The sequence below is a fragment of the Zonotrichia leucophrys genome, chromosome 1 (genome assembly GCF_028769735.1).
Source record: "Zonotrichia leucophrys gambelii isolate GWCS_2022_RI chromosome 1, RI_Zleu_2.0, whole genome shotgun sequence".
NCBI lineage: Eukaryota > Metazoa > Chordata > Aves > Passeriformes > Passerellidae > Zonotrichia > Zonotrichia leucophrys.
This window is the reverse complement of record NC_088169.1, coordinates 97,983,889-98,010,142: the sequence shown is the minus strand read 5'-3', so window position 1 is coordinate 98,010,142 and position 26,254 is coordinate 97,983,889. Positions and strand designations below refer to the sequence as shown.

The window sequence follows — 26,254 nt, the reverse complement described above, 5'->3', positions numbered from 1 at the left end:
TAATACCAGTTACACACAAGTGACAGAAAAGTCCCATCTGATGACACAAGTTTTTGCAGAAAAATCTAGAAATGCGAGTTGTGTGGATGGAGTTCTAAAATACTAATCAGCAAGCAACTAAAAAAATTTCAGCATTTGCTGTCTTGCTGTCCCTTGAAAAATTCCTCAGAGACACTTGCTAACACCTCAAAACTCTTGATAACAGTGGCTGATGAAAGCCAGAAATATCTCCAAGTGGGCATAAAAAGAGATTAATTTGCTTGAAATCATATACAGAAAAATAGAAACCCAGAAATATTTAGTATCCTCTCCCTCTCTCCTCTTCATGACTTCAGTGGTGGCAAAAGATCCTGTATTGACAACCCAAGAAAATACAGTTCTCTCTTTCACTATGGACAGAATAAATCAAAGGCAGTGGAAATGCAAACATTCTGTTTTCTGAACATACTAGCATACCTCAGCTTACTCATCTCTCTTAGAGGGTGAAAAAATCCTTGTGCTTCTACGGACCTAATAGGTGGCCTGCCTTGCAACTATCTCACAAGCCATTTGTAACTGTATGAAGCAGACACAAAACACCATTGTTCTACTTAGGAGCATTGTATATCCATTTTGTACAGCTGTAAAAAACTACATTACATGCAAGGTGTCCTTATCTTGGCCTCTTTTCTGAAAGGGCCAGCAAAGGTATCAAGTGTAATAGAGAGATCTGTAAAATAAAACAACCTTTAAAATGAGGTTCATGTATACTGTGAAGTGCCTACATCACTTATATTGCTCAGTAATTACCTGCTTTGACAGGATTTTAGCAATGAAGAGGTATGAGAGGCTCCATGGTGTGGTGTTATTATTATGGGTAAAAGAATCCAGGACACTAATAGCACTAATACTGACATGTAAGAAACTACACCATAGAAGTTTTAACTGTCTGGATTAGGCCTCTTACTCTTGCCAGCAACTGTTTATTCATACTGAAAAGATGCTGCTTACCCACTACTGCAAAGCACTGCACAATCTGGAAATGATAGGAGGAAGCTCTGCCTAAAAATTAGGCCAACCTTTATATATGTGACTAATGAAATGTATGTGCCTTCACTTGCCAGTGTCCCAGCCTCTGACACCTGACATGCACCTGACTTCCAGTGGATAGATGGTCAGCTCTGCCATCTTAGCAATTAAAATGAAATACTGAAGTAGAATGCATTCATTACAAGAATATGTTTATGCTGTTATTTTTATATTATTCAGGCACTGACAAACACACCCCTGCTTACAACAAACAAGAGGGTGGGGCATTTACAATACTTTTGTCACATCTTAAGAAAAAATGTGCAGGCTAATTTAAAATGCTTTCTCAGAAACATGGATACAATTTAGTTTTCTAATATGAGCTTATACTTTACTGCACTGCATTATTCAGACATAAGAAATATTATTTCATGGTTATTTAACATAATTCTGCCATATTGAGAAAAGGGGTTGGGGAATGACAGAAGAGTAGACAAGCCATGGAAAGATGCTGAAATTAACCACATTACATTAGAAAAAAGCTCAGGACTGAGAACATATGGAATAAACTCTGCAACATCCTTGGATGTATAAAGTCAAAATGAAGCACAAGCATTGCTCTCCTATTGGAAAAAAAAAAAGACTACATCTCCGTTGTTATTATATCTATTATTTCTTAATTTATTATTAAATAAACTTAACAATTATTTTCTTATTAGAACTATTTTTTTTTTAATATCACAATTACTGACTGGAAGTCAGCATCCTGCCTAGAGACAGATCCACACAAGAAAATTAGTTCTTCCTAACTCTAAGAATAAATGCCATGTGTCTTCTGCGTAAAAACCATGAGGGTCTCATGTTGCATATATTCAAGCCCTCGCGAACTTTTAATACACAGGGTCAGTGTACGCAGTATGCTTCCACACTGTTTCATTTCTGTAGTGGTAGGGAGCTTCTCCCAGAAAGTTGGACTACACTTCCAACATCCATCAGCACAATCGCCATGCAGCCACACAAAAGCTGCTGGCCTCACACTGTCGCTTTGTGCTTATCAGCCCGTCAGGCACAGAAATTCTCAAATGAATTTCACATCCATGTGTTAGGTTCGGTCTGCGAGTGCAGGGCAGAGGACCGGGCAGGACACGGAGCGTGGCGCAGACCCCAGCGTTATACTCGGCTAGTTCTGCCAACAGAGCGATCTCTATGGGAAGCCGATGTGAAGCCGGCCGTGCTGTCGATGTTGGCCCGGTGAGGGCCTCTCCGCCACGCCTGGGCGAGGATTCCTACGGCAGGGGGCACCGCCCGGGGCTCCGCCGTGTCCCCGCGCGGCGCCGCCGCCTGAATCCCCTGGCCGGGTCAGGGGGCAGCGCCGGCCGGGCCCGTCCGCCCGCGGGCCGCGGGGGTGCCTGCCCGTGTTTACTGCCCCGGCAGGGGCTGCGCGGATGCGCTGCTGCCTCCCGCAACTTCTGCCTCGCCGTGCCGTGGCGCCTGAATGAAACTCGCCCAACTCGGCCGAGTAAGTTATCGGGAGGTTGCTCGGGGTGCGCCGGGCCGGGCCGAGCCCGCACCCCGCTACCCCGCGGCACTGCCCAGGGCAGACGTAGTTTACTCTCGCGGCGCTGCCCGAGCGGCCAATGGACAGTGGCTGCCGGCGCTGTGGCCGCCACGGCTCCGCGCTGCCCCGGGCGGCCCCCGCTCCCTACCCCGCTCCGGCACCGCCGCCGGGGGCTCCGCGAACCCTGCGAGGGGCAGCGCGGCGATCTTTGTGTGAGTGTGTGCGGGGAGTGTGTGCGCCGGCGGCTCCCTCGCGGGCCGCGGGTGTAACGGCAGCGCTGAGTGGCCGGCGGACCCGTCGCTCAGCGCGCCGGCCAATGGCGGGGCGCCTTATATCGCGGGGAGTGTTGTGGCGCTGCCCGGGTTGCATGGCTCTGTGTGGAGCCGCGTTCCGCGGGCGCCGAGGCGGAGGGGCTGCGCTGCGAGCCGCGTCCGGCCCAGCGGCGCGGTGCGCACCCCGCCGAGGTGAGTGTCCCCGCCCGCAGACCCGCACCGGGCAGGCGGGCGGGCGGAGATGGGCAGCGGCAGGGAGGGAGAGATAGGGGAAGGGGTGCCCTCGCCCCACGCTTTACGCTCCGCGCCCCAGTGGCGGAGCAGCCCCCCGCGCCCCTCCTGCGGCGCTGGCGGAGGGCAGGGAGGCGCGGAGCTTCCCCTGCCCGGCGCGGCGGCTGCTGCGGCTCCCAGTCACTTTTCCTCCCTCTTGCCAGCCCTGCCTTCGTTTTGAAAGTTTGGGCAGCGGAGGACGGGTGGGTTGGTGCCGCCAGCCCTCCGCCCGGCCGGCAGGGTAGGGGTGACCGGGGGTATGTGACGGGGAGGGGGCCAAGTGGATCGCGGTACAGCGCAGGGCATTTAAAACACCAGCGAGCTGAGCCCGAGAGGCGGCGGGGGTAGGCCAGCCAGTGCCAGGCTGCGTTTGAAACCAGGCACCTCTCGCCGCCACAGAGAGAGGCAAGAGCAGCGGCGGAGAGAGGAAGGGGAAGGAGGGCGAGGAGGAGGAGGGATGGCCACCGGCCGCCGCTCGGTGCGTTTCTCCGGGGGGACTTGACAGGGAAATCGCGGCAGACAGAAACGAAACTTCATCCCGAGGGGCGGCGAGGCGCGGGGGAGAGTGCGCGGATCGGTATCGGCTGCCGCCGGCCTGGGGGGCTCCGCGCCGCCGGGAGAAAGGGCGGGGGGGATATAAAACCGGAGAGGGGGAAGCAGCCGATCCAGCGGCCGCACGGGGAGCGGGAGGAAAAACCCCGGCGCCGACCCCGACAACAACAGCGGCGGCCGGGCTCGGCCGGAGAGTTGGGCTGTGCGTTTTCCGGTAGTCATCGGCGATGCACCCGGGGCGGCGGCGGCCCCGGTGGGCAGCGGGGGGGCGGGCGGGCGGCCGGCCCTGCCGGAGTTTCGCGTGGATGCGGGATTATGTTGTGTCAATAAGTTTAAGGTGGAGAGGGAGGAAGGGAGGGAGGGAGGAAGGCGGGCGGGGGCCGGGGGGAGGTGGCGGCAGGCCTCGGCCGCGCGAAGTCCTATTTCTGAAGGTAAGTTGTGACATTGGGTGGTCGCGATGACAGAAAACTTGGCGAGGGGCGCCTTGGGGAGGGGGCGGCTGCCTCGGGGGGGTCTCTCTCGGCCGCCGGGAGCCGGATGGGTGCTCGGCTGTTATTTGCTGCTGCGAGATCGGGTCGCTGGTAAATTACAGAAAGCAGCCCTCCTCCTCCTCCTCCCCCCGCTCCCCGCCAGGCGCTTCGCTCTTCCTCCTCTCGGGTTTATTTGCAATGTATGAAACTTGCATGGATGTGAGGACAGCCGATCCAGTGTGGGTTTGCGAGGAGGAGGAGGAGGACGGGGAAGGAAGGCTTGGAGGCAGGGGAGAAGGAGGCAGTCGCGTTAATCCCGGGCGCCGCACGGCAGCAGGTTTGCGTTAGGAATATCGGTGGCAGCCCGCTGCCGCCGCTGAATGAGGAAGGTAAAACGAAGCGATGCGAGAGCCGCCGAGGCGACATGCACGGCGGCGGGGCGAGAGGCACCGGCAGGCGGCTGCCCGCCCCCTCCCTCCCTGCCTGCTGCCTCCTCCCTCCCTCCCCGCCGGGGCGGGGAAGGACCGTGCCCGGGTCTCCCCCGCTCGCCGCCAGCCGAGCCGGGGGGCCGCGGGGCTTTAACCGTGTGCGGGGCGGATTCGCCACTTTTTCCGGGGGAGGCCCGCGGTTAAAAGTTTTCTGCGGAGGTGAGTGTGTGCGGGGAGGCCGGGGCGCCGCCAGGCCGGCGGTGGTCACTCGGGCCTGGGGCGCCGAAACCATTGCCCGTCCTGCTGGTGACACGTCCAAGTCCCGCAACCCGGCGGGGCGGCGGAGGGGCCCGGCTCGGCCGCCGGGGCAGGGACGGGGTGCCGGTCTCCATGTGGGCTCTCCCGGCGGCGGCACCTCCTCCCCGGTGGCAGCGGCGGCGGCAGCAGCGGGATCATCGCCCGGGCCCGCGGGGAGGAGGAGGGGAGCAGCAGGGAGGTGTTTGCTGCCAGCCTGCCTCGCCGGAGCCCGCCGGGGAGGGCAGCTGGGAGGGCCGGGGAGCCCCCCGCGCCGCCGCCCCTTCCCTGCGCGCCCGCCCGCCCCCAAAGGTGTTGTGCAGACTTTTCCCCCGGGAGGGTGAGATTTATGCGCTGCATTATTGCTCCTCTCCTCCCCCCTCAAAGCAAGATGGACTCTCTCGTCTCTCTCTCTCACTCACTCTCTCCCTCTCTCTCGTTCTCTCCCCCTCTCCCTGTGTCTTGTCAGCCTTCAAGATCGACATTTTGTAACTAGGATGCAAACTTGATGGTGACCGGGGGCGGGGGGCGAGGAGGGGAGACGGGAAAACCCTGGGTCACGGCGGTCTTTCTCCATTTTTAATACCTTTTCTTTCCACCCCACCCCGGAGCCCGGATTCCGGTGGCCCTACACTTTGCACGGGCGAGGGTGGGCGGAGGGCGGGCGGCGGCTGCGAGCGCCGCTCCCCCCGCGGCGGCCGGGGGTCGCTCCCCGCGGGCTGCGGTGGCGGAGGGGCGGCGGGGCGGCCGCAGCGCTCCGGGCGGCTCGGCCGGGCTCTGCCGGGGGGCAGCGGGCATTACCTGAAACTGTGCTCCAGCCGTGCAGCCTTCGTCCGTCGCTCTGTCTGTCTCTTTCCTCTGGTCGTTCTCGTACCTGCGGTCTGGCGGCTGATTCTTCTTGTTAATTTTTGCGTTGTTTGGCTTATCCACGCGCGGGGATTGATCGCTCACTTGTATAAGTTCCCGGGTGGTTTTGTTATGTATGCCTCTTTGCAGATGGTGGTCAACTTTCTGTCTTTTATTTTGATAGTACATGCGAGTATTACTGTGTGTGCATGTAAATAATTACGTGATGCATCTCTGTGTGTATGTATGTGAGTCTGTGCGCGTTCATAAACATGCATCCGTGTGAGAGAGAGAGAGAGACAGAGGAAGAACAACCCACCCTGCTGATGCACACTCAGATGATTTGCTCCATTTGCCCACTCCTAATGCCCTCTAAAGACACGGTGCATCTTTTGTTTGTTCCTTACGGTTTTCTGTTACTGTCATCTTGTTTTGATGACAGCTTAGCTGGGATGGGGGTGAGGAGGAAGCAAGTTTCAAGTTTTGGGATCTCTCCTCTTGTTGGTGATGTGGTGAGTTGCAATATTGTAAAATCATGGTGTGCTGATTATGTGCCTTTATTTGATACTTTATAGGTCACTATCACATGACAAAGACTTTGAGACAGCTTCATCTTCGTTGGTCTGTAATTTCCATTTGCCTTTCTGGGTAAGTATGTGAACTGTACACATGAAAAAAGAACTTGGTTGTTGTTGATAAGACAGAGGTCCTCGTGCTGCCACTTTATATGAGGAAGATGCTTCTTATGGTTTTAGCACCTCAGAAAACATGTCTTCTCCAGGTGCTAATAGCTACTGCTAGAATACAAAGTTTATATGTAGGGGTTCCTCCAGGTAACTTGGAAATTAAAAGGTTGTGCATATTCAGAGCTCTCTTCACTTATTTTTTTTAAGTGGTGGTTTTTTCCCTTAAACTTTGTAAAGACAGCCAGCTGATTGACTTAGGGCAAAAGTTTTAGACCAAAGTAACATTAGAATATGCAAAGTGCAACACACAGGTCAAAAATGTAATGAGTCCTTTTAAAATTCAGTGATAGAAAAGTTTGAGAATGTAAACTGAATAGGTAATTAGAAAATCTGAAGGTCAAGAATCAATGACAAGTTTAGCAGAACTGTAATGCTGATGCAACAGGAGTGCGTTCAGTTTTAACACGTAAACTGAGAGCTAATTAGAGTTCCATCCATGCTCATTCTATGTAACCGTTTCTGCTTTTGGCATTGATGAATGCAGATACCAGTCAATTTGAAATATGTATCTTACTTACTTAATTTACTAGTATTCCTACATTTTCAGGTACACACCAATTTTTTTTTTAATCTGCATGCTGGGAAAAGTTATGATAACTTTTGAAGGGTTTGACACCTTTTAAGCTGAAGTGGAAGTGGTAGTTTAAAGAAGAAAGAGGTTCTGAATTTTTGGAGTCACATTTAAAAATGACATAAAATGAGTGGCATTTGGAGCACTTCTCATACAATTGCCCATGCTGTCACTGACCTGCATTTGGTCCAAAATGGGAAGTGGGAGGTAGCATATCACCTTGGTACTATTCTGCACATAATTAAAAACAAGACAGGACATGTATTTGGGGTAAGCTTAGTACTCATAAATGCAAATGATTAATAACATACTCCTGACCTTTTGCAGACATAGGATAAGTGATGGTCCCAAACATGCTGACTTGAAGGGGCTGTTGGGAGCAGCTGTTCTGGTATGATATTATAACTACAAAGCTAGTGTTGAGGCTGGGGTAACCACTGTGGGCAGTTGGTTCGAAGGGAGAATTCTGCTGTTCTCCAGTTCCTGCAGATTTACACTCAAATTTCAGGTTTTTGGATTTTGTATGTGATGTGGTTGGTATGTGCAGGTCTCAGAGTGTAAACACCAAATTCAATTACTGAATTTTTTTGTGACAGACTAGTTGCATAGGAGAATATTGCTTTTGGTTTTATAGCATTACTGACAAGGATTGTGTTCTGTGAAGAGCAATTTTTGCAACAGTTTTTTCTAAGTAAAAATGCATGTGGAAATTCAAAACTGGCAGATAGGCTTCAAAATGTTGATCAGGGCTGAATACAAATGCTCTGATTTCTGAACTTAATTTTCTGTGTTTTCAGTTAAGAGTCACATGAGAGTACTGTAAGTGCTAAGGACATTTTCTTTATTTCGAGTAATAGTAAAGGATACTGAACAAGAGTAGCTCAGAGACCTTGACTCAGGTCTTGAGTCATTATCTGGTTTTAGTTTTGTTATGAAGTCTTTTGGATGCATGGAATGTTGATCTGGCAGTGAAGTGGTGATCACAATCTTCCCACACTTGGAGAGAAGTGGACCTTGGTTTTGTGCATCGTGCTAAATGTATGTCTCACCTGATGTTGAACTGGCTTGAACAGAGAAAAGGGTAAGGTATCATTTTTACCAAAAAAGCATAATAGGAGCTTTAGAGGAAGAGAAGAAATACATTTGCTTGTAGCTTAAAAAAAGGCAATAAAAATAATGCACCTAGTTAGGGTGAGAATAGAGATGTTGTTAAGTTTGTCCATGACTGGAAATCTGTGCTTTGGGGAGCTTTTATTTTTGTAAAAGGGAAGATTTCTTTTGTTACACAGTTCTCACTAAAGTAACTGTTCATGGCTGGATTTTAGTCATTTGGTCCTGACATACAGGAGTTCTGGTTTGCTTGGCGAGTGCCAATGCAGGGCTGGTGTGTCACAAGATAGAAGGTGGTGAGCTGCTTTGCAGGGGGCCTTGTGGATGTTTCAAAAATTGACCCAAGCCCTCAAAAGTTTGTTGCACACTGCTGTCCCTCTTGCCACAGCAAGCTGCTAAACCATGTCAAGCAGGTATATAATTTAGCAGAAACGTAGCTGGTTTCTGTGTGGAGGTAAACTCAGAGTATTTAAGAAGCTTCCCCTTGACCCTTTGGAGTTTTTTGGGGGCTGCTTGCTGTAAGCTCATTGCCTGCAAAACTTCCATTGGCTTCTGCAGGAGGTTTATTTAGGAAAGGAGTGTAGGAGTGATGGTGAGAGGAATTTGTCCATGTTTATTTTTCCCTTCAAGGAAGAAAACCTTTCTCTTTCGTAGCTGTTGTGTGAATAATTAAAGATATTAAATGTCAGTTTTCCACATAAAATATCAGAGGTAATCGTGCCATTATTTTATAACTAATGTTTTTCCTGTTCATCCAGAATGCTCTTAATACACTTTGTTCGTAAATTAGTGGTTCTGTAATTGGCAATCCTGTAAGCATGTGAATATGTTGAAGGAGATGACAAGTCTTGTTAAATTCACTGGTATGATTGCTTGCATTGAGAGCTTAAAGTTCTTCCAGGTTGCTGCCACTCATGGCTGAGGATGCGCAGTGTCTCTGGAGCTCATGAACATGGCATTAGGCAGGGCAGTCCTCTGGCACAGAGCTGGGGAAAGAGTGGTGTGGAGAGAGGAGAACTTGACTGGGTGAGCTGGGCCGAGGTGCTCTTCCACCACATGTAGTGGTGGAAAAGGTGCAGGTGAGGTTGGTGAGACCTGTGGTGTGCAAGGCTCTGCTGTGATGTGAAGTTTGTAAATACACCTGCAGTGAAATTTGGATGCCTGGGAGGTGAGACACTGCTTCTCTTTCAACAGTGCATGGCTTGTGTAGTGCTCAGATCCCCCTCTTTATCCGAAGGCGGTTCCTCGCTGGAGGAAGGTACTATAAATTAAAATAGGAGCTGAAGTGAAACTTGCATTTTATTTTTTGAGTGTGTTGCAGGCTGTCTCTGTGAGCTCTGGCAAGTGATGTAGTCAAAACCAGAAGCTGCTTTCCAAATTTTGGACCCAAGTTGGACTTCCTGTGCCCTGTTGTGATGATGGCCTGCTGTGGCCACCAGTGGAATCAGCAGCACAGCTTTGGCCTGCTGATGGCTTCCAAGGTCTTTACTTTTAGAAGCATAGCCTTCTGTCCCTTGGTCACTTCTAAATGGAGAGTGACAGTACTTCCCTGTGTCATTAAATCATATGGCATCTCTATATTGGGACAGTTTGCATGAGTGATTTAAGTTTTTCAAAGCAGTTTAGATACTGTTGTAGCTTACTTTAAACGTAATAATTTATGTTTTCATTATTATTTAGGGGTCTATAAACCTGGATTGAACTTATTATCATATGTATTTCAAAATATTCTTGAGAAGAAATAGGTTAAAGTCATCCTTCTAGCTTCTATAATGTTATTTCTTTTCCTTGTACCATCCCTTTCCTGGGGTTTTATTGCCAGAAGCCTTTTTGTTCAGTTTCATGTCAAAAGATTATTAGGACTTACTTCCTTTTTATTATTTTGTTTTGTTGGTTTTTTTTTAAGATCAGTAATGATACAGTGTTTCTGTCTGAGAGTGATGGGGTGAGTGTGGTCCTGGTGGACATGGGAATTTCACAAAAGGCTCCTACAGTTTTGGGTAGTTTTGGAAATGGTAGTATCTGAACCAGCCTAAGGATTACTCTGAATTTAAAAATGGATTGATGGGCTGCTGTTTTGCATTGCTTGAAAAAGAAAAAAGCACGTATTATTTTCTCAATAATGGTGATATTATTAATAATTGGTGGTTGTAGGCCTTGCCTTATTTATGTACTTCTGTCCTGTTTGGTGAAGTACACAAGCCATACTGTAATCACACACCTCAAGATCGGGAACAATCATTTTTTCCCAGTTTTAGGCATCTGAGATGAAAAGCTGTGAAGGAGCGTAGGCTTTCCTGCAGTCACTTAGCAGGTTAGCAGTAGCAGGGAATGGAATAAAATCTGCATCTGACTCCTTAGTTTTGTGTCCTTTCCCTTGCTCTGAAACTTTCCTGGTAAGTGCTTGTCTTGAGATGTGAGTAGACTCACTGAATTCTGTGCCACTTGGACATCTTCTGCCAAATACTCCACTTTCATTCATAATGCTGTTTAAAAAAAAATCCCACCTTCAGAATGTTGTGAAGTTACTGACTTACAATTTGGTTATATTTATTGACAAGACAGTGTAAAGTAGGAGGAGAGCTTACTTAAGAGCTTTTGCCAGTAAACATGGTATGTAAATCGCTGTTTATTGCAGTATTTATCACCATATTTATTTAATACTAACTTGGTAAAGTTAATGCAAGGAAGAAAATGATTCTTCATAGTGATGTTTTTAAAATGTGATTAATGTGAAATGGTTCTTCACAATTAAATTATTTTTTCATATTCATAATCTAATGTAAAATGACAGCTTTTCTTATAAAACATGGAATTGACAGAAGTAACTACTTTGGCACTCTGGCAGTATTGTGATAGAGTAACTTGCTTACTGTACTTTTATTTCTAGAGACAGTAAACATATGTAAGATTTTCAGATTTGCTGTTTACCGGTGTTTTGTTACCTAAAATAAAAATTTGATGTAAAAATTGAAGGTATATTTGAGGAGTAAAGCACACTTTACTTAATGCCTGGGTGTAGACCTATTTGTAATGTTGTCACAATGGTAGCAGTGTTTTATTATTTCTAATAAATTTAATTACTTAAAAATGAATCAACAAAGAGGAAAAACATGGTTTTGACACTTTCCAGTGTTCGTGCTTTTTCCTTTATAGCACACAAATGCATAATGTAATAGCAAGTCCTTATGAGCGTGGACAATTCAGCATGTGAAAATAAACTAGCTTCAGGCATATCTGAGTACAAAGAAACCTAGTACAACAACATTTCAATTTTTAGCGAGGGAAAGGAAAGTTAACAGGATTTTATGAGGCTACACTAAGAAAATCAGTTGCTTAGGAAGCATGGAATTTTCATTGTCAGAAATCTTTCACGTGGGTGTCTCTAAATAAGACATTTTATAAAATGTAGCAAATGCTGAAAGTAAGAAGCAGCATTTTATTGACCCTTAATGTCACAGAGCCTCATTCAGCAAAGATAAAAATAATTCAGTGGACTAGCACAACATGGGATCTATGGAACTTAATGCAAGTGGAAGCTCTCTTGACAAGAAGCTTATCAAGTCCTGTCTACACCTTCCCTTTCTGAGGGAAAGTGGGAAGGTGTCTTCCCTCTGGCTGTGTGGTGTTTTGTTTGAGGGTTTATCATGTTTTCTTTCTGAAAGGCATTATGTGTGTAGCAAATTGTCTGCTTTGAGACATTGTGGAATGCCCCTCACTGCTTCCTGGCTGTGGGATCGCTCTCTTCTTACACAGGTGTAGGAGCAGGAAGATTTCTGCCACCCTCACTGCTGGGAGGGGCTTTGTCCTGTGCTTCTGAAACCCCAGGGTCCCCAGGGCAGGATTAGGCACCCGCATTGGAGGCCTGCTCCTCGGTGTTCTGTTCCTGAGAACTGAGATGGCCTGTTGCAGGATTCAGGTGAGGAAGTCTTAAGCCTGGTCCTGTGCACAGGTGAGCTGGGTAAGGGATTGGTGATGTACTGTGCTGCAGAGTGTCAGGCAATGTTTCAGTGTTTGATGGCTTTCAACCAATACCTTTCACTTCATTGCCCAGTATGTTTTTTCTGCTGGCTACATAAGGACTTTTAAACTTAAATCTTGTTAGAAGTTGGCCATCTTTTTGTTTCGAATATTTTGTTTTTCATTTGTACTCATGCCTTGCACAGTCAAGAGGTACCCAGCAATGGGAGTGGGGAAATCATGTCACACAGTAATAGTTAGGATTACGTCTCTTGCAGTAGAATGGTACATCTTCCCTCTGCAGCCTGTGTGTTCTTCTATGAAACAAATAATTCTAAGTTTTTGTCTGTGTATGTGAGAGAATGCATTGTTTTGTGGTTGGCAAAGCAATGTTTAAGAGAGACTTCGAGAGAAATTTGAAGGTGAAGCTGGATAAAGAAAACATTAGGTGAGAATGGAAGGACTGAGGGAGGACTTGATTTCTTACTTCATTTCATTTTTGTGGGTGGCTGTGTTTGGGTTTGCTTTCCTTAAGTGGTGGTCTTTGAGCCACATCCTGCCTGCAGTGAACTACAGTCAGCAACATCATGCTGACTTAGGGGGGAAGTACAGGAGCATCAGTTTCACTGAACCTCATGGCTGAAGAGCCTGATCCTGCAGTTGCAATTGTACAGGTGAATTCCTGAACAAAGAGCCAGGACCAGACCTGCATCATCAGCAGTGTGCACCCTTTTGAAGGTTTGCTGGCTGAAGTTCTGGTGGCCTGTAATTCCTCAGGAAAGATGCAGATTTCACATTATTCTTAGTTATTCATGTGCAGATAGTCCTGCCAGGGACTGGCACCTGTTGTACTCACAAACTTATAGGCCATCCCTGACCTGCGAATAGAGAGAGACATTGCTGAAACATGCCGAGTTCTTGTAAATGAGAAGAGGGTGGAAGAGCATGAAGTGTGAGAATGCCATTTGGTAGATGATAAGTCTTCTGGCACGTAAGCCATTTTGTTCAAGTATGTTTGCTTCACAAGTTGGCTGTCTGTCTAGGGAAAGAAAGTATTCTGATGTACTTCAAATCAATGGGCAGAGATGATAGATTTGGAAAGAAGTACCATTTTCACCTCCACTTTTTTGGTAAAGCTATCTTCAGCTGTTCTTTCTCTTTCCAAAAGGTTTCTTTATATCCAAATTTCGTGTGGAGTAGTGTAAACTTCTTGCCTAGCTCAGTTCTAATCAGTCAGTGTTCCATGCCGCAAACTTGTGAGTTCCAGGGTTTAGCTTTTGTTTGAATATATGTGTAATTCTTTTTCTTACTTAAATTTCTTTATTTGTATTCCCTCTAATTTGTTTGAGATGCTCTTTCATACATTGTGTTAAACATCAATCATCAAGTGCTCATAATGTATTTTGAAACAAGTATGCAAAATTGCAGCATGATCCTGCACTGATTACAGAACTATACCACATGAATTAATAAGAAAATAAAACCAGCATAATTAATTTCCAACTGCTTTTGAAGAAACAGAGGTGTTTATAGGGGGAAATTTGGTGTGTGCAAATTAAAGAATGACAAAGCTGGTAGCAAATATATTAATGCAGACAATTATTCACAATTTACTTCCTCTGTTGTATTGATTAAAAATGTGTTTTAGTGCTGAAAGAGTAAACAGAAGCTCTAGTGCCATTCTTCTAAAATGGTTGGACTAAATAAAAAGCACAAGTGTCAGAAGTAGAGCAAAGAAAGGAAGTTCTTAACTTTATTTCTTAGTGTGGAAGACCTTAAATAAGGAAAGTAAATGACAGGTAACTAAGTGTAATGGTGGAATTTGTCCATTTCTTATTACCATGAGATGTCCATTAATATGAGAAAATTGCCCATTTGTGTGTGTGTGTTAAATAATTTTTGAGAGTTAAGTATTTCCCTTGCATCTCTTGTATGTGCTTGTGCTCGGCTGTCTCACCTCAGCACGGTGTACCAAAGCAGCAGAGGGTAAATAAAGTCCGTGGCTGAAAGTGACCCAGGTAAAATCTCACACAGTGTGAGTGCCCTTGCCATAGTTTGGTGCTTCAGAGTCCTTTGGAGGAAGCTGTTGAAGGGATCTGGATACTCAGTTGCCGATTTTGAAATCACTTTGTCTGCTGCTACTCAGGGTGGGCCTGTTGCTCAGGTGGGAGCTCCAAACAAAGCTTTTGGATCTGTGTGCCTGCGACGTCTTCCTGGTTTTTAATCAGCAGAGGAAGATCCTGCCCTCCTGAGAGAGATGCCTAGAGGAAATGGATTATTTATTTATATAGTGAAGTTGACTCTCAAGGATGTCCCTGTGAGCTTTCTGTTTCGCTGCACCATGTGCTGATGGGGCCAGAGTGAGCGAGAGGATGCTGGAGTGCACAGAGGGAAGCACCTGAGAAAACGGACCAGATACTGTGTTTTGTCTAAGAAGTGTTCTGCTGGTTTCTCTGCCGCAGCTGATCTGGTTTCTGTGTGCAGCCTTGCTTTTCTGGATGGACCCACAGGGCTGCATTTGACGTTTGCTGTTACTCTTCGCAGAAAGAAGGAAATCAAAAATGGAGGTGAGGCTGTCATCACAGACATCCCCATGCAGTGGGTTACATGAGAGAAGGGCGCAGCTCAGATCTACAGTGGGGACAGTATATGTTCTCTTATTCAAGGATCCTAGAGGGGGAAAAAATACCTTTGAGTGGGGGATGGTGTTTTGTGGAGCTCTAACAGGCTTTGCAGAGATTGAGTAGGGCTGAAGGAGAGAGTGGGGGCAGGCACACTGAAAGCAGTGCCTCCAATGCCTCCTATTCCTGGCCATTGTGAGCCCCTCTCTACGTATGCTCCCGTGTCTGCTGCCTTGACATTCCAGTTATACCTATTGAGATGATTTAAATCAGGATTGCGCTCAATAAACACATGGGGTAAATTGGTGCTTGTAATCTCATTTTGCTTTGGTATTTTTGTTTTTTCAGGAGCAGTCTCCATTGGTAGACACCATTAAAATATGTTGCCCAATTTATCCTTTACACTAAATTAGGCCCTACTTTTTTGTTGTTATTTCAGAGCATGGACTGTATGCCTCTTACACAGTTTCTAAGTGATTTCATGGCCTATGTGCATTTATCTAGATTGCAGCTGTTAAGAAAGTTTTTATTTAGGATATGACAAATTATGCCTTTTTTTGATTGTGGCCTTTAAAAGTGTCCTACTTAATAAAACTACACTCTTGCACAAACACATAAATAAATGCAAATAGATTTTACACTTAAAATAAAACTAAAATATTATCTCTAGTAAGGTAACTAATTCTGCTTAAGTGAATGCAAGCTTTTAGAGCTAACAGAACTCAAACTTCTTTGTTTTCTCAGAACAGAAAGAAAGTAATTTTACTCTTTCAATTCCCAGTCAGTTTCCTGGCTTTACAGGAAGTGCCATTAAGTGACTTATGGAGCAAAGACTCTGCAGATGCAATGGAAGGTATTAGTTTCAGGTAACTTAGTTCTAAACCTAAGACTTGTTCTTGGTACTTCAAGGAAGTACCTGTTGAGTGTTTGAGCTTTGTCTACAGTTTTGACTTCAAACATTTGCAATCTATTTTAATATAAATTGAGTTACATAATATTACAGTGGAATTTAGCATTGGTTTGTAATTTAAAGGCAAATTGCAATTAGATATTTTTTTGCTAAAACACATCTAGCAACAATAACATCTGAAATGCTGATATGATTTCTTTGTTCAGAAAGAGTTCATTTGCAACAGTATCTATTTCTGTTAAGCAGAATATATATTTTTTAGATGACTTTAGCATCTATTATCTGGTTCCTGTTTGTAATAGCAGATGCCTTGGGCAGTATCTTCTGCCATTAAGGAATGCAGAAGGTTACCTAGGCTCAATAGGTAAAACTGTGGCCATATTTTGTTGTTGTTGTTGTGCATGCTAGACTCCTCTGTAGCTTCTAAAAGATAGAGATCAACAGATCTCTGTTTACACAGATATGTACTTAATATTAAAAAATTAATTATTTTTAAATTGCTGTTACAAGCTTTCCATTTGACTATGTGGTATGTGATTGTGACTTTAATGGTTGAGGTGGTGCTTTACAACATCCAGGAAGGAATCTAGCACTGCTGGTCAGAGAAAGCAAAACATGAAACCAGGTTGTTACTGGATGCTGTATGTATTGCTAATGTGTTAAAGGGAAAAGAAATAAGGGAAAATAAATTGGTATATATGCCATAGCAGCTCTGTGGCTGACACAAATTCTACCCCCCACCCTACCAAAATATTAATCGCATCCGTGCAGTCAAAAAGCTTGATAACGTGTATTGACTCTGCAGCTCCATGCATTTTTTCTGCAGCAGGGGAACTGTGTTGCAGTGTTTGTGACCATTAAGGAGTGCAGAGTTAGACCTCAGGTAAGAGAGGAGTTGTGCTCAGAAATGCAGTGTGCCTGAGGCCTGGTGGTACAGTGACACAAACTGTGTACAAATGCAGTTTTGCCCTTGCCTCCCAAAAAGGAGGAATTACACACTTCAAGAAGTGGTTTTATGGCCTTCACTCTCTGGTGCAAACATAGGTTTCGTGATCCTGTCTTTGTCCTGGTTTTCTATTTTCTTTTGTATCAATGTATAGGGTATTCAAAGTCTCAGCAGTTATTGTGGTCTAGTAGAACTAAATATGATAAGATTAGAAAGCTGAATAGAAATCAGAGGAAAATTGGAGCAAAGGTCAAAATGCTATTGCAGGTTGCAAATGTTTAAAATGGCCAGTTTTTATAAAGAAATAAAAAGAAAACCTTCCTTAAAAAATTGAAACAGGAAAATCACTGACTATTTCTTACTCTTAAGAGAACAAGCCAAAGTAAGATGAATCACTCATCCTGGAAGGGTCGTCATTTTCACTTTCACATGCATTTGATTCAAGATCAGTAAGAAAATAGCATAGTCATATATTTAGGTAACTTTTTTGATAGGAGCTGTTTATTACTGAAGCATTCATGTTTTTCACTGCTCTAAAACAATTAGCTTTTTTTAAATGTAAGTGTTCCAACAGAATGCTTTTTTTACTTCTCACCTACTATGCTGTTCTTGTGGCACTCCACCTGGAGAACTGCATCCAGCTCTGGGATCCCCAGTATAATAAAGTCATGGACCTGTTGGAGCAAGTCCAGAGGAGAGGTGCGCATTTGATCAGAGGGCTGCAGCACCTTTCCTATGAGAACAGGCAGGGAGAGTTGGGATTTTTTGACTTGAGAAAGACATGGCTCCAGGAAGACTTTGTATCAGCTTTCCAGTACCTCATATGGCCTGTGAGAGAGATGGAGAGGGACTTCTCATGAGAGCAGGTTGTGACAGGACAAGGGGCAATGGCTTCAAACTGAATGAGAGTAGATTTAGATTACATATTAGAAAGAAATTCTTTACTGTGATGGGATGACTGCACTGGCTGCCCCATCCCTCATTGTTCAAGGCCAGGCTGGATGGAGCTTGAGCAACCTGGTCTAGATGAAGGTGTCCTGCCCATGGCTGGGGAGTTGGAATTAGATAACCTTTAAGGTCCCTTCCAACCCAAACCATTCTGTGATTCTACAATGTCGCTGATTTTATAATTACTGCATTTTCATAGGATTGCATAATTCTTGTCCTAACTTGCTTCTTCCTCCCCTCCCCTTATAGACGCATAAAATGTTGAGGCTTTCATTCCTTTCAGAAAATAAATATTGGAGCCAAGGTTTTATCAGGAGAATTTGTATCTTTGACAGTGTTCTGTCGGAAATGTCTCAGAGAAACCTGTTAATCTGCGTGTGCTTAGCAGTGTTCTCCTGCTGGGTTACATTGGAATGGGCTACTGGTCAGGCTACAAAATCTGGGTGTAAAATTCGCTTTGGTCTGAAATCAGAGTTGATATTGCTTGTGCAATTCCACTGAGGCTGCTGAACAGAATTTGGTTGTGTTAGTCTGGGGGATTGTGGCAAAACCAGTTAAGAGACCTGTGTGTTTAAAACATTTCTGAAACTGCATCAGTAGCATTTGGTCAGAAGAATTGAGGCACCCTCACTCCTTTGTACTTTTTACTGGGGGACAGGGGAAGAGGTGGCAGTGGGTGATGGTAGTGGTGATGGTGTCCCATCACTGCAATCAAAACTCACTTTTTTCCTTTTTCTTTTGAGAGTTAGTCATATGGATGAACTTAGTGAAATAATCAGCCGGCAGTCCATATTTAGATGATGGGCCAGTCTTTTTTTTTGGAACAATTTTAAGCTGAGGAACCAGAAGCATTTCTGCTAGTGCTGAACCAAAGTAGTCTCTGCCAAGCAGTCTGCTTTTGTGGTGGCTGTAGCCAAGCACAGAGGGAGTGGAAAAACAGGTGCACTGTCTTAGCCTGAGCACTTCAAGTTTGTGTAAGGTGAACTGCAGAGGGATGTCTTCACAAAGTATCATACATGTTGTGCACTGTCTGCAAAACAGATTCTGTTGCTTCCCCAAGTACTTCTCCCACACACCAAAAGTGATGGGGGCTGCTTACCCATATGTTTGATTTTGCCCATCCCCCATCCAAAAAAGAGCTGTGCTGTTGCCCAGGAGCTGCACCCCATTAGGTGTAGTCACTGTCATGCTGAGTTCAGTGAGAACTTTTTTGCAGACTTCAGTGGAAATAAAGATTTTGTTAAAAGTCAGAATTTGTGGATCTCATTGAGATCTTACAGGATCATGTACTCTAGCAGTGTCTGGTAAATCTAGTGATTGGCATGAATTTTCCAGTTTTACAAAGTGAAACTGATTGAAAGTATACAGTAGCCTTAGAATAAAGGTAGAGTATGCCACTATAGCCCTTTCAGCTATGGAGACCAAATAAAGCATTTTTACCATTTGCAAATGTGGGGTGGTGATAGCTTCTGCCAGTGTAAAGTGTTGTCCAGTTCCTGAAAGAAGAAGTAGTTAGTGAGTAGCAGGGCAGAAAGTTGAGAAGAGTTGTCCACATTTGTCGGTTGGTTTTTTTTTGTTAGCTCTGTCAGGGTAAAATGGCAGTTGCATTAATTGTAGTTGTGTGATAATACTTGGGGAAAATTTTACACTGAGGCTTGTTGATTGTGAAGATCTAGAAAAAGATCTTTCTCTGCTTCTTCCTCTGGAGAGATAGACTTCCGGTCCACCCTACCAGAGAATCAAAAAAATTCACTTTCTGAACAGGTATATAACAAACCTTTTAAGAGTGTGTACTCTAGAACACAGGTAGTGTTGTCATTTATATATTACATATTCCATATTCCATTAAACAGCATGTTTTTAGGGTGTAATAACATTTTATTCTTCTATTGTGTGCTTTTGTAGGCATCAACTAACTGCATTTTACAAACATTTCAGAACCAGTGCTACCCACCCCCATTGTGCAGTCTGCAGAGTAGACTCAGGGATATTCAGGTAAGACCAAGATGGCTGGTGGTACAATGAAGTATGGAATTCCTAAACTTCCTGCAAGTTCTTACATGACTGTTAAACTTACTTCACCGACTACCTCTTTATTACTAAAATATCTGCCCTGTGCACATTACTTTCCTCTATTGATTGGAAAAATGGTGATGAAGTGTTACCTGTTAATTTCTAGCTTCCTCATTGAGTACTTGTGAACTTAGACTAGAGCAATCTGTTCGCATCCGAATTCGATTCAGGATTCTTCCTCCACACCTAAGAGCTTGTGCTGCCCGATAGGAAAATATCCTTGCAGGTCAGAGCTTTGGGCCTGGTCTTCTGTTCTTCCAAGCCAAGGTCTCTTCTTAATGTAGTGCTGTGTGAATATTGCCCTCTGTTCTTCCTAATGCTTCCTAATGCAAATGAGTTTTGCAAGGATGCATAGGCATGTTGTGTTTGCTGTACAAGATGTGTGAAGGTGATAGAAACATATTTGTGCTCGTTCTTAGAATGAGCTAAAATATCCTATTGCTCAGAAGGACTTCATAAAGTCAGGCTTTGTCTCTACTCACATATTTCAGCGTGTTCAGTTCAGCTCTTCAACCAGAGCTTCTTGCTGTAAGGATTGGCACAAGTGGCCTGGAATGAAATCAGCTTTGTGGCGGTGTGGGGTTTTGCAGGGTACTTTGTAATTCAGGTGCCAAGTTTGAACTTATAGTTTAGTATTGGGTCAGTAACAAGCACATCTAATGACTGTCTTTCAAAACAGTTAAGACTGAGAATTCATGGATCTTGTGCTTTCGTTTCTTAGGCTAGTCTGTGTGCACCTAGGGTTTTAAATAACTTCTGTTTTCTCAGTTGGTATACAGTCTTGAGCAAACCAGAATCTGATTTACAGAAAACTCTTAATATCTTGTTCACCTTCTGATTTCAGATTTAACTATCTGTATGCTATACTGTGAATCTGTAGATCCCAAGGAAGTTACCTCCCATCCTTGTTCTGCAGTTCCAGCTAGTGCTATCAGGTTTTTTAACTACTCACCTTTTTTAAATGTGATCAAATTTGCATCTTTTGGACTGAGTCTTTTCATCTCTTGGGTTTATGCTTAGGACAGGGGCCTTGCAGTATTATTCTAGTAATTCTGTCTGCAAGAAAAAAAAACGCAAAACAACTGAAAAACAAATTCTTAAAAAAAAAAACAACAAAAACACAACAAAACAAAATATGGGAAAACAGCCTGTAGATTTTAAGGAGCTTGTCCTGAAGAATGCTGGTCCTGCTTGTTGTCCAAAGAATTGATTTTTATTTCACAAATACAAAAGTTTTTTGTCCATTCATTTTTAAGAATTGTGCTTCAGTTGTGGAGAGCACAAAGATCTTTATATACTTGATTATTTTAGGGCCCAGTCCTGCAATGCCTCTGTCATAGCAGTCTCCTTGAGCTATTGCAGTTGCAGGATTGAAGCTGTACATGCAGCTAATCTTACAGGGGCCTGATCCTGCTCTGAGACCTTTTGGCACAGATCCTTGGGCACGTGCACAGTTCTGGGTAAGCTCTTGTGGCTTGGTATCAATTAAACAATGGTGTAGATGGATCTCATTGTGTATTCCGGTTTATGTAGCAGTGAGGCTCCTCTTGGAAATCTCATAAAGCAGGCTATGTGCAGAAGTTGGTAAAGTCTGTAACCTGGGTGATTTTTAGAGGTGTTTCTCAAGAAATAAGATAATTAGATTCAGAACTTTCCTCTTTTCTCCTTGAAATGTAAAGCTAAACAGTTGACAGGGAAAGTAGATCAATAAGAATATACATAAAATAAAAAACAGAAGGAGCAAGTGGCCCAGTAGTGTTTGGTTTGTTTTGTGGGTTTTTGTTTGTTTTTAAATACTTCTTTCTCCAGTAAGTACATGAATAAAGTAATTAATTTATGTAACTTCTTGGAAAGTTCCCTCAATAAAAGTTTGCAAAAGCCAAATAGTGTTTTTGTAGAAAAATAAATATTCTGAGAAAGTGTAAAACAAATCTTATCCTGACAGCTAGGCAAGAGTGCTTCAGATGGGAACCAGGCTCAAGCCATGTCGTGACTCTTCCTTGACCTGGAACAGATGTTTCTGTCTCCTTGGAGAACTCACAACTTTAAGTGAAGTTAATGCCGGTCAGTTTTTGCTGCTGGTGTTCAGAATACTGTGCAGTACTTCCAGGAAGATCTGAAAAATCATCAGGTACTTTCCAGTCTGCTGCTACTTGGGAGTCCTGTATTGTCAGGTCCAGCTGACTTACACTTACCAAGGGGAGCATGTCTAGTCAGGGTATGAGAAGTGTGTTTATGCTCCCACTGGTTTCAAAGCATCCTGAAGAATAAGGTACTAGCTCGACTCTCTGGTACTGCAGTTAGACTGCCATGGGCTTGCAGACATGCAGAAAGTTAGCTCAGGGATCTTCCTGCTGGACTAGTAACACTGCAGAATATAGGACTTATAGAGAAATAAAATGAAAATAAAAGGAATGTCAGAATATGATTCACTTGCATCAAAGGTCCTAGTATTTACTTCTTTTGCACTACGGTGTTATTGAGACCTGCAGTGGGTGTTGGATCTGATCCACTCTGTTGCTAGAGCATGCTTTTTCTTTTTCTCTGTAGCCAGGGACTGAAGGTGGCTCTTAGATACATGTCTGCAGTTGCAGTGAGACTGGCGTAACATCAGGGCATTCCAGAGAAGGGAAAAATCTGAAGCAAATAAGCTCTGGGTAAGGAGGTGTCTATGTTCCTAATGCTCACAGTGAGGTATAGTGATGCCTGTCATGTCCTTGCATGGTGCTGGTTGTGTTGGGGTCAGGTAGAATATGCTCTGTGGTTCTGATTCCCTCGTCATCCAGACTGATGACTCTTCCAGCAGCTCCTTACCAGTTTGTCTGTCTGAATTTCCTGTAGTGGAGATTGGGATGGGTAAGGACAGCTGTGAGAGGAGTGTTTTGGTGCCTTCCAGACAGTCAGGACACTGACATACCTCAGTCTGGGAGAGATTCTCAGTGTTGGAGCAGAGGTGGGGTCAGAGGTTGTTGTGAACAACTATGAGCTTTGCCTTGTAAGTTAATTGTATTGCTACTAGGACCTTAAAAATATATAAGAGATAAGGGGTTGTGTGTGAGGGAAAATGATGGCTGTCAGAGACAACCTCACTTCTGAAGTTACCAGGGAAGCTAGCGAGATTCTGAAACTTTTTATTTGGAACATAAAATTTGTGTTCTTCAGGTATGCTGTGCCAATTGATTTATAGCCTGACATTTTGTTATTGTTTCAGTCTTGAGCAAAAATTCATTCTGTTTATGGATTAAAAAAGATATTCTTGCTGCATTTCCTTTTGCTGTGGATCTATAATTACTGTTCTTGAGTCCATTTATGAACTACTAAAGGCCTTTAGTAGACATGATTATGATTTGCTTTTGACATGAGGAAGAACTGTTCGTGTTTCAAGTCTGTTGACAGTTTTTTCTCTAGCAGAAGGAAGTTCCAAGGAACTTGGAGGAGTTAAGTTTGCTACAGTTAGCCTCAAGTACACAGCATGATAGACCTCCCAAGTTCACTAATGCAGTTGAGGGATGATAGGGGGGAAGAAGTGCTCCCTAACTGGTCTTACATTTTTGTGCATCTGTAACAAATCACTTGACTCCAAGAACAGACAGGAGCAGGTTTTTTGAGGTTGTTGATTAGGTTCATGGAGTCACATCATCTGCAATCCTCTGTGCTCTTTCAGTTTTGATATTTGGGACAGCAGAGGTTTGGCTTAAATAAAAAGAGAAACTCATCCTTTCCCAGTTACTGCAGCTGCTGTTGTCTTTTGCATCTCCACAAAGTAGGTGGGAGAAATTGCCTGTCAGAGGGGCAGAAGACAACATGTAAGATGTGAGGATGAGGATCCACCTTCTTGCATCTTCACCTTCTTGTTACTGTGGTGGAAAAGTCTTTCTATACCAACTGTCTTATTCTTCTGTGGAGAACTTGACTCATTCATTAAGTTGGCCATGTATGATAGAGGTGGCTGGACGAGGAGAGGAAAAACATAAAACAGGAAATCAAATTGCAATTAAAAAGTAAATACATGGAATAGGGTCTTTCAGGAGAATTAGGCATGTTATCACCATATGAAAAGCATATATGTAATTCTTTATAAGACTGAGGTTGTTATTTGGTTTCAAAATTGCACCTGAATGCAAGGATTTTCAGTCTAAGTTTGTATTATTTCTGTGTGGAATCTATTTTGAATATGTGAAATTTGCTGGTGATGACAAATATTTGATCATAATGTTATTTTAAACTTGGACGCATCAGCTTCCAAAACTTAGGACTCTTGACAGATATTTAAATATTTAAAACACCCTCTATAAGATTACTAAATTCAGCAGTTCAACTATATAAACAATGCTAGGGATAATGAACCGGAAATATTCAAAATGGCATACCCTCTCCATAAATATTTCTCTCTTATTTCAACATTCACCAGGGTGAATCACAAGAAAAGTAACTCCCAAATGTTTATTTGTTTTAACTCACTAGTTTACTGATGATCCAAGCTTTCAGGGAAACCCATGAAGTCCCACAAGGTGGCAGGAGCTAACTGTTCTATAATAGGCCATTATGTGATCTAAAGGAAAAGAAAGATAATAAACTCCTTTTGCTAGTGGCATGCATTCAGATCATAAGCCGGTTAGGCCAACATTTCAAAACTCCACCTTTGTGCTTCTTAGATTTGTGAATAATTTTGGCAAATGAACAAGATTGTGTCCTCAAGAATCTTACTTCCAGACAGAAAATTCAAGCATTCTTACTTGGTCAACAAAACAGGAACTTTATTTTCAGTAAGTGGTGGTGATTTGCTTATGACGTGCATTGTCACTGTAAATGGAGAATGGGTGAAACCATTCAGGAACTTGGTGATAAATGACATTCACAGTTTAACAAATTGGCAGTGAGCATCTCCAACTTACACATTCACTTTTACACTGTAGGAATGCTGATCATGATGTGGGACAAAGGGCTGAGGAACTGCAGAAGTAAAAGAATTCTCTGCTGCTTCAGTGAGGCTTCAGAGATATTTTACTTTGGAAACTGAAGAATCAAAATGTCACTACAAGTCTTAGAGTTAGGGGATTATTGGCAATAATAGCTTGTCGTAACTAGTGAGACATTATTGGCTAGTATATAGGACATAAGGCTGAAATTTTGTTTTTCTTTTCCCAGTGCCCCAATCTTTATTTAGGCTGCTGGAATTCTTTTTCTGCTTTTCTTTCTTTTATTTCCATGTACCTGTTGATGGGCCAGCACTTTCCTGAATCATTCTGTGATCAGGATGTAAAGCACAGCAAAAAGAGCAAGGGGGTTAATCAAGTATGTCTCCTCAAAAGCATGATTTAAGACGTGTGGTTATATCCCCATGCTTGCTTAACTTGCACTTTGAGCTCCAAGTCTTGTTTTTAAAAGACCTCTTTGGACTGCCTTAGAAATCCATGGACTGGAGGGTTTTAGTTGACAGAAGTAACACTGAAAGAAGCAGTAATAAGATGAAGTGGTTATCTCTGATTGAGTGGACCACAAAGTGTCGGTTTGAGACTTGTGAATCTCTTGATTTGTGTTTAGAGATTTTATTTTAAATCTGCTGATGTCCATTTTTGGTGGGGTTTTTTTGAGTGAGAGGACAAATATGTATATTAACCAGGTTATCTTTGGGAATATGAGCAGTTCTGCTTATGTGGACAGACAGTGCAATGCAGTAGGACTAAGGTGAAATAGATTCAACAGAAACAATGCAAATCAACAGATTCAACAGAAACAGTGCAGTTCAGTAGGACTAGGTGAAACAGCTGCCTAAAATTAGGTAGCTTTCTTAATCAGTAGACAGATACTAGGAGTAAAATAATTCAACTCTCATAAGAAATTTAAAATTCCATTCCACTTGGTGTCAATTGCTTGTCATTATGCTGCAGAGAAAGTTTCTAAACCTGTGTTATGGGGATATCTGTAGTAGCCATATAAGGTGAATGAAGTGAAAATCATTCCATGCCTGATATGAAATAATATTGATGAAAGGAACTTGCTACACAATTGATTTTGTTGACTTACAGACCTATTGCACAAATGTGTTGTCCAGTAAAACACCTACACCTCACTAGTGACAGGGGTGATGGGACAAGATAGAGATGAACATTATCAGCAGCTGCCACAGAGACGTAGCATAAACCATTGTCCTGCCAAAATACGTGAGCTTCAGGGACATTTATTTTTATACCCCTATTTGCAGGAGTGCTTGAAATTTAGAAAAACCTTTGAGTTTAGAGCTACCTGAGTAATTTTAGTGGCTGCAGTCAGATGATACTTATAGTTTCAAGTGAAAATTCTGTGATTTTCAATTGTTGCACCTTTCATTTGGCTCTAATTTGAAAGAAAGCCTAATTTTTACATAAAAATCTTCGAATAATGATTAGAAAGTAAATAATTACCAAGGATTCAGCATTTGATGGATGTACTAGTGAAAGTTGTTCAATGCAGTTCAAAAGGTGCATGATTCACAGAGTAATGTACCAGTAGGATTAGGACTCTCAGCTGTGGATTATTAAGTAATTGTTGCTTATTGAAACAAGCCTGGCTATATCTGTCATTTCTTCTGTTCGAAGTTTTCAGTCACACAAGTCAGGTAGATGCCTTGCTTCCATTGCAACTCAGAAGCAGTGGGTCACTTATACTGATGTGAAATACTTGAATAAAAC

The 26,254-nt window shown here is 43.6% G+C and overlaps 1 protein-coding gene across 16 annotated transcripts in view; it reads left to right on the top strand.

Moving 5' to 3' along the window:
- The first annotated feature begins 2,507 nt into the window (after positions 1-2,507).
- Positions 2,508-26,254, top strand: part of BBX (BBX high mobility group box domain containing) — a 139,779-nt gene continuing 116,032 nt past the window's right edge. For 3 of the 16 annotated variants that reach the window (XM_064724910.1, XM_064725034.1, XM_064725010.1), the window contains exons 1-2: positions 3,888-3,913; positions 6,274-6,346. In XM_064724910.1, coding sequence (XP_064580980.1) covers positions 3,888-3,913; positions 6,274-6,346 — 99 coding nt within the window. Of the gene's footprint in view, positions 2,528-2,977; positions 3,031-3,459; positions 3,587-3,885; positions 3,914-4,641; positions 4,778-5,711; positions 5,732-6,273; positions 6,347-19,462; positions 19,506-26,254 lie in introns of those variants that run through there. The other 13 variants (XM_064724901.1, XM_064724895.1, XM_064724977.1 and 10 more) reach the window with 11 other exon arrangements.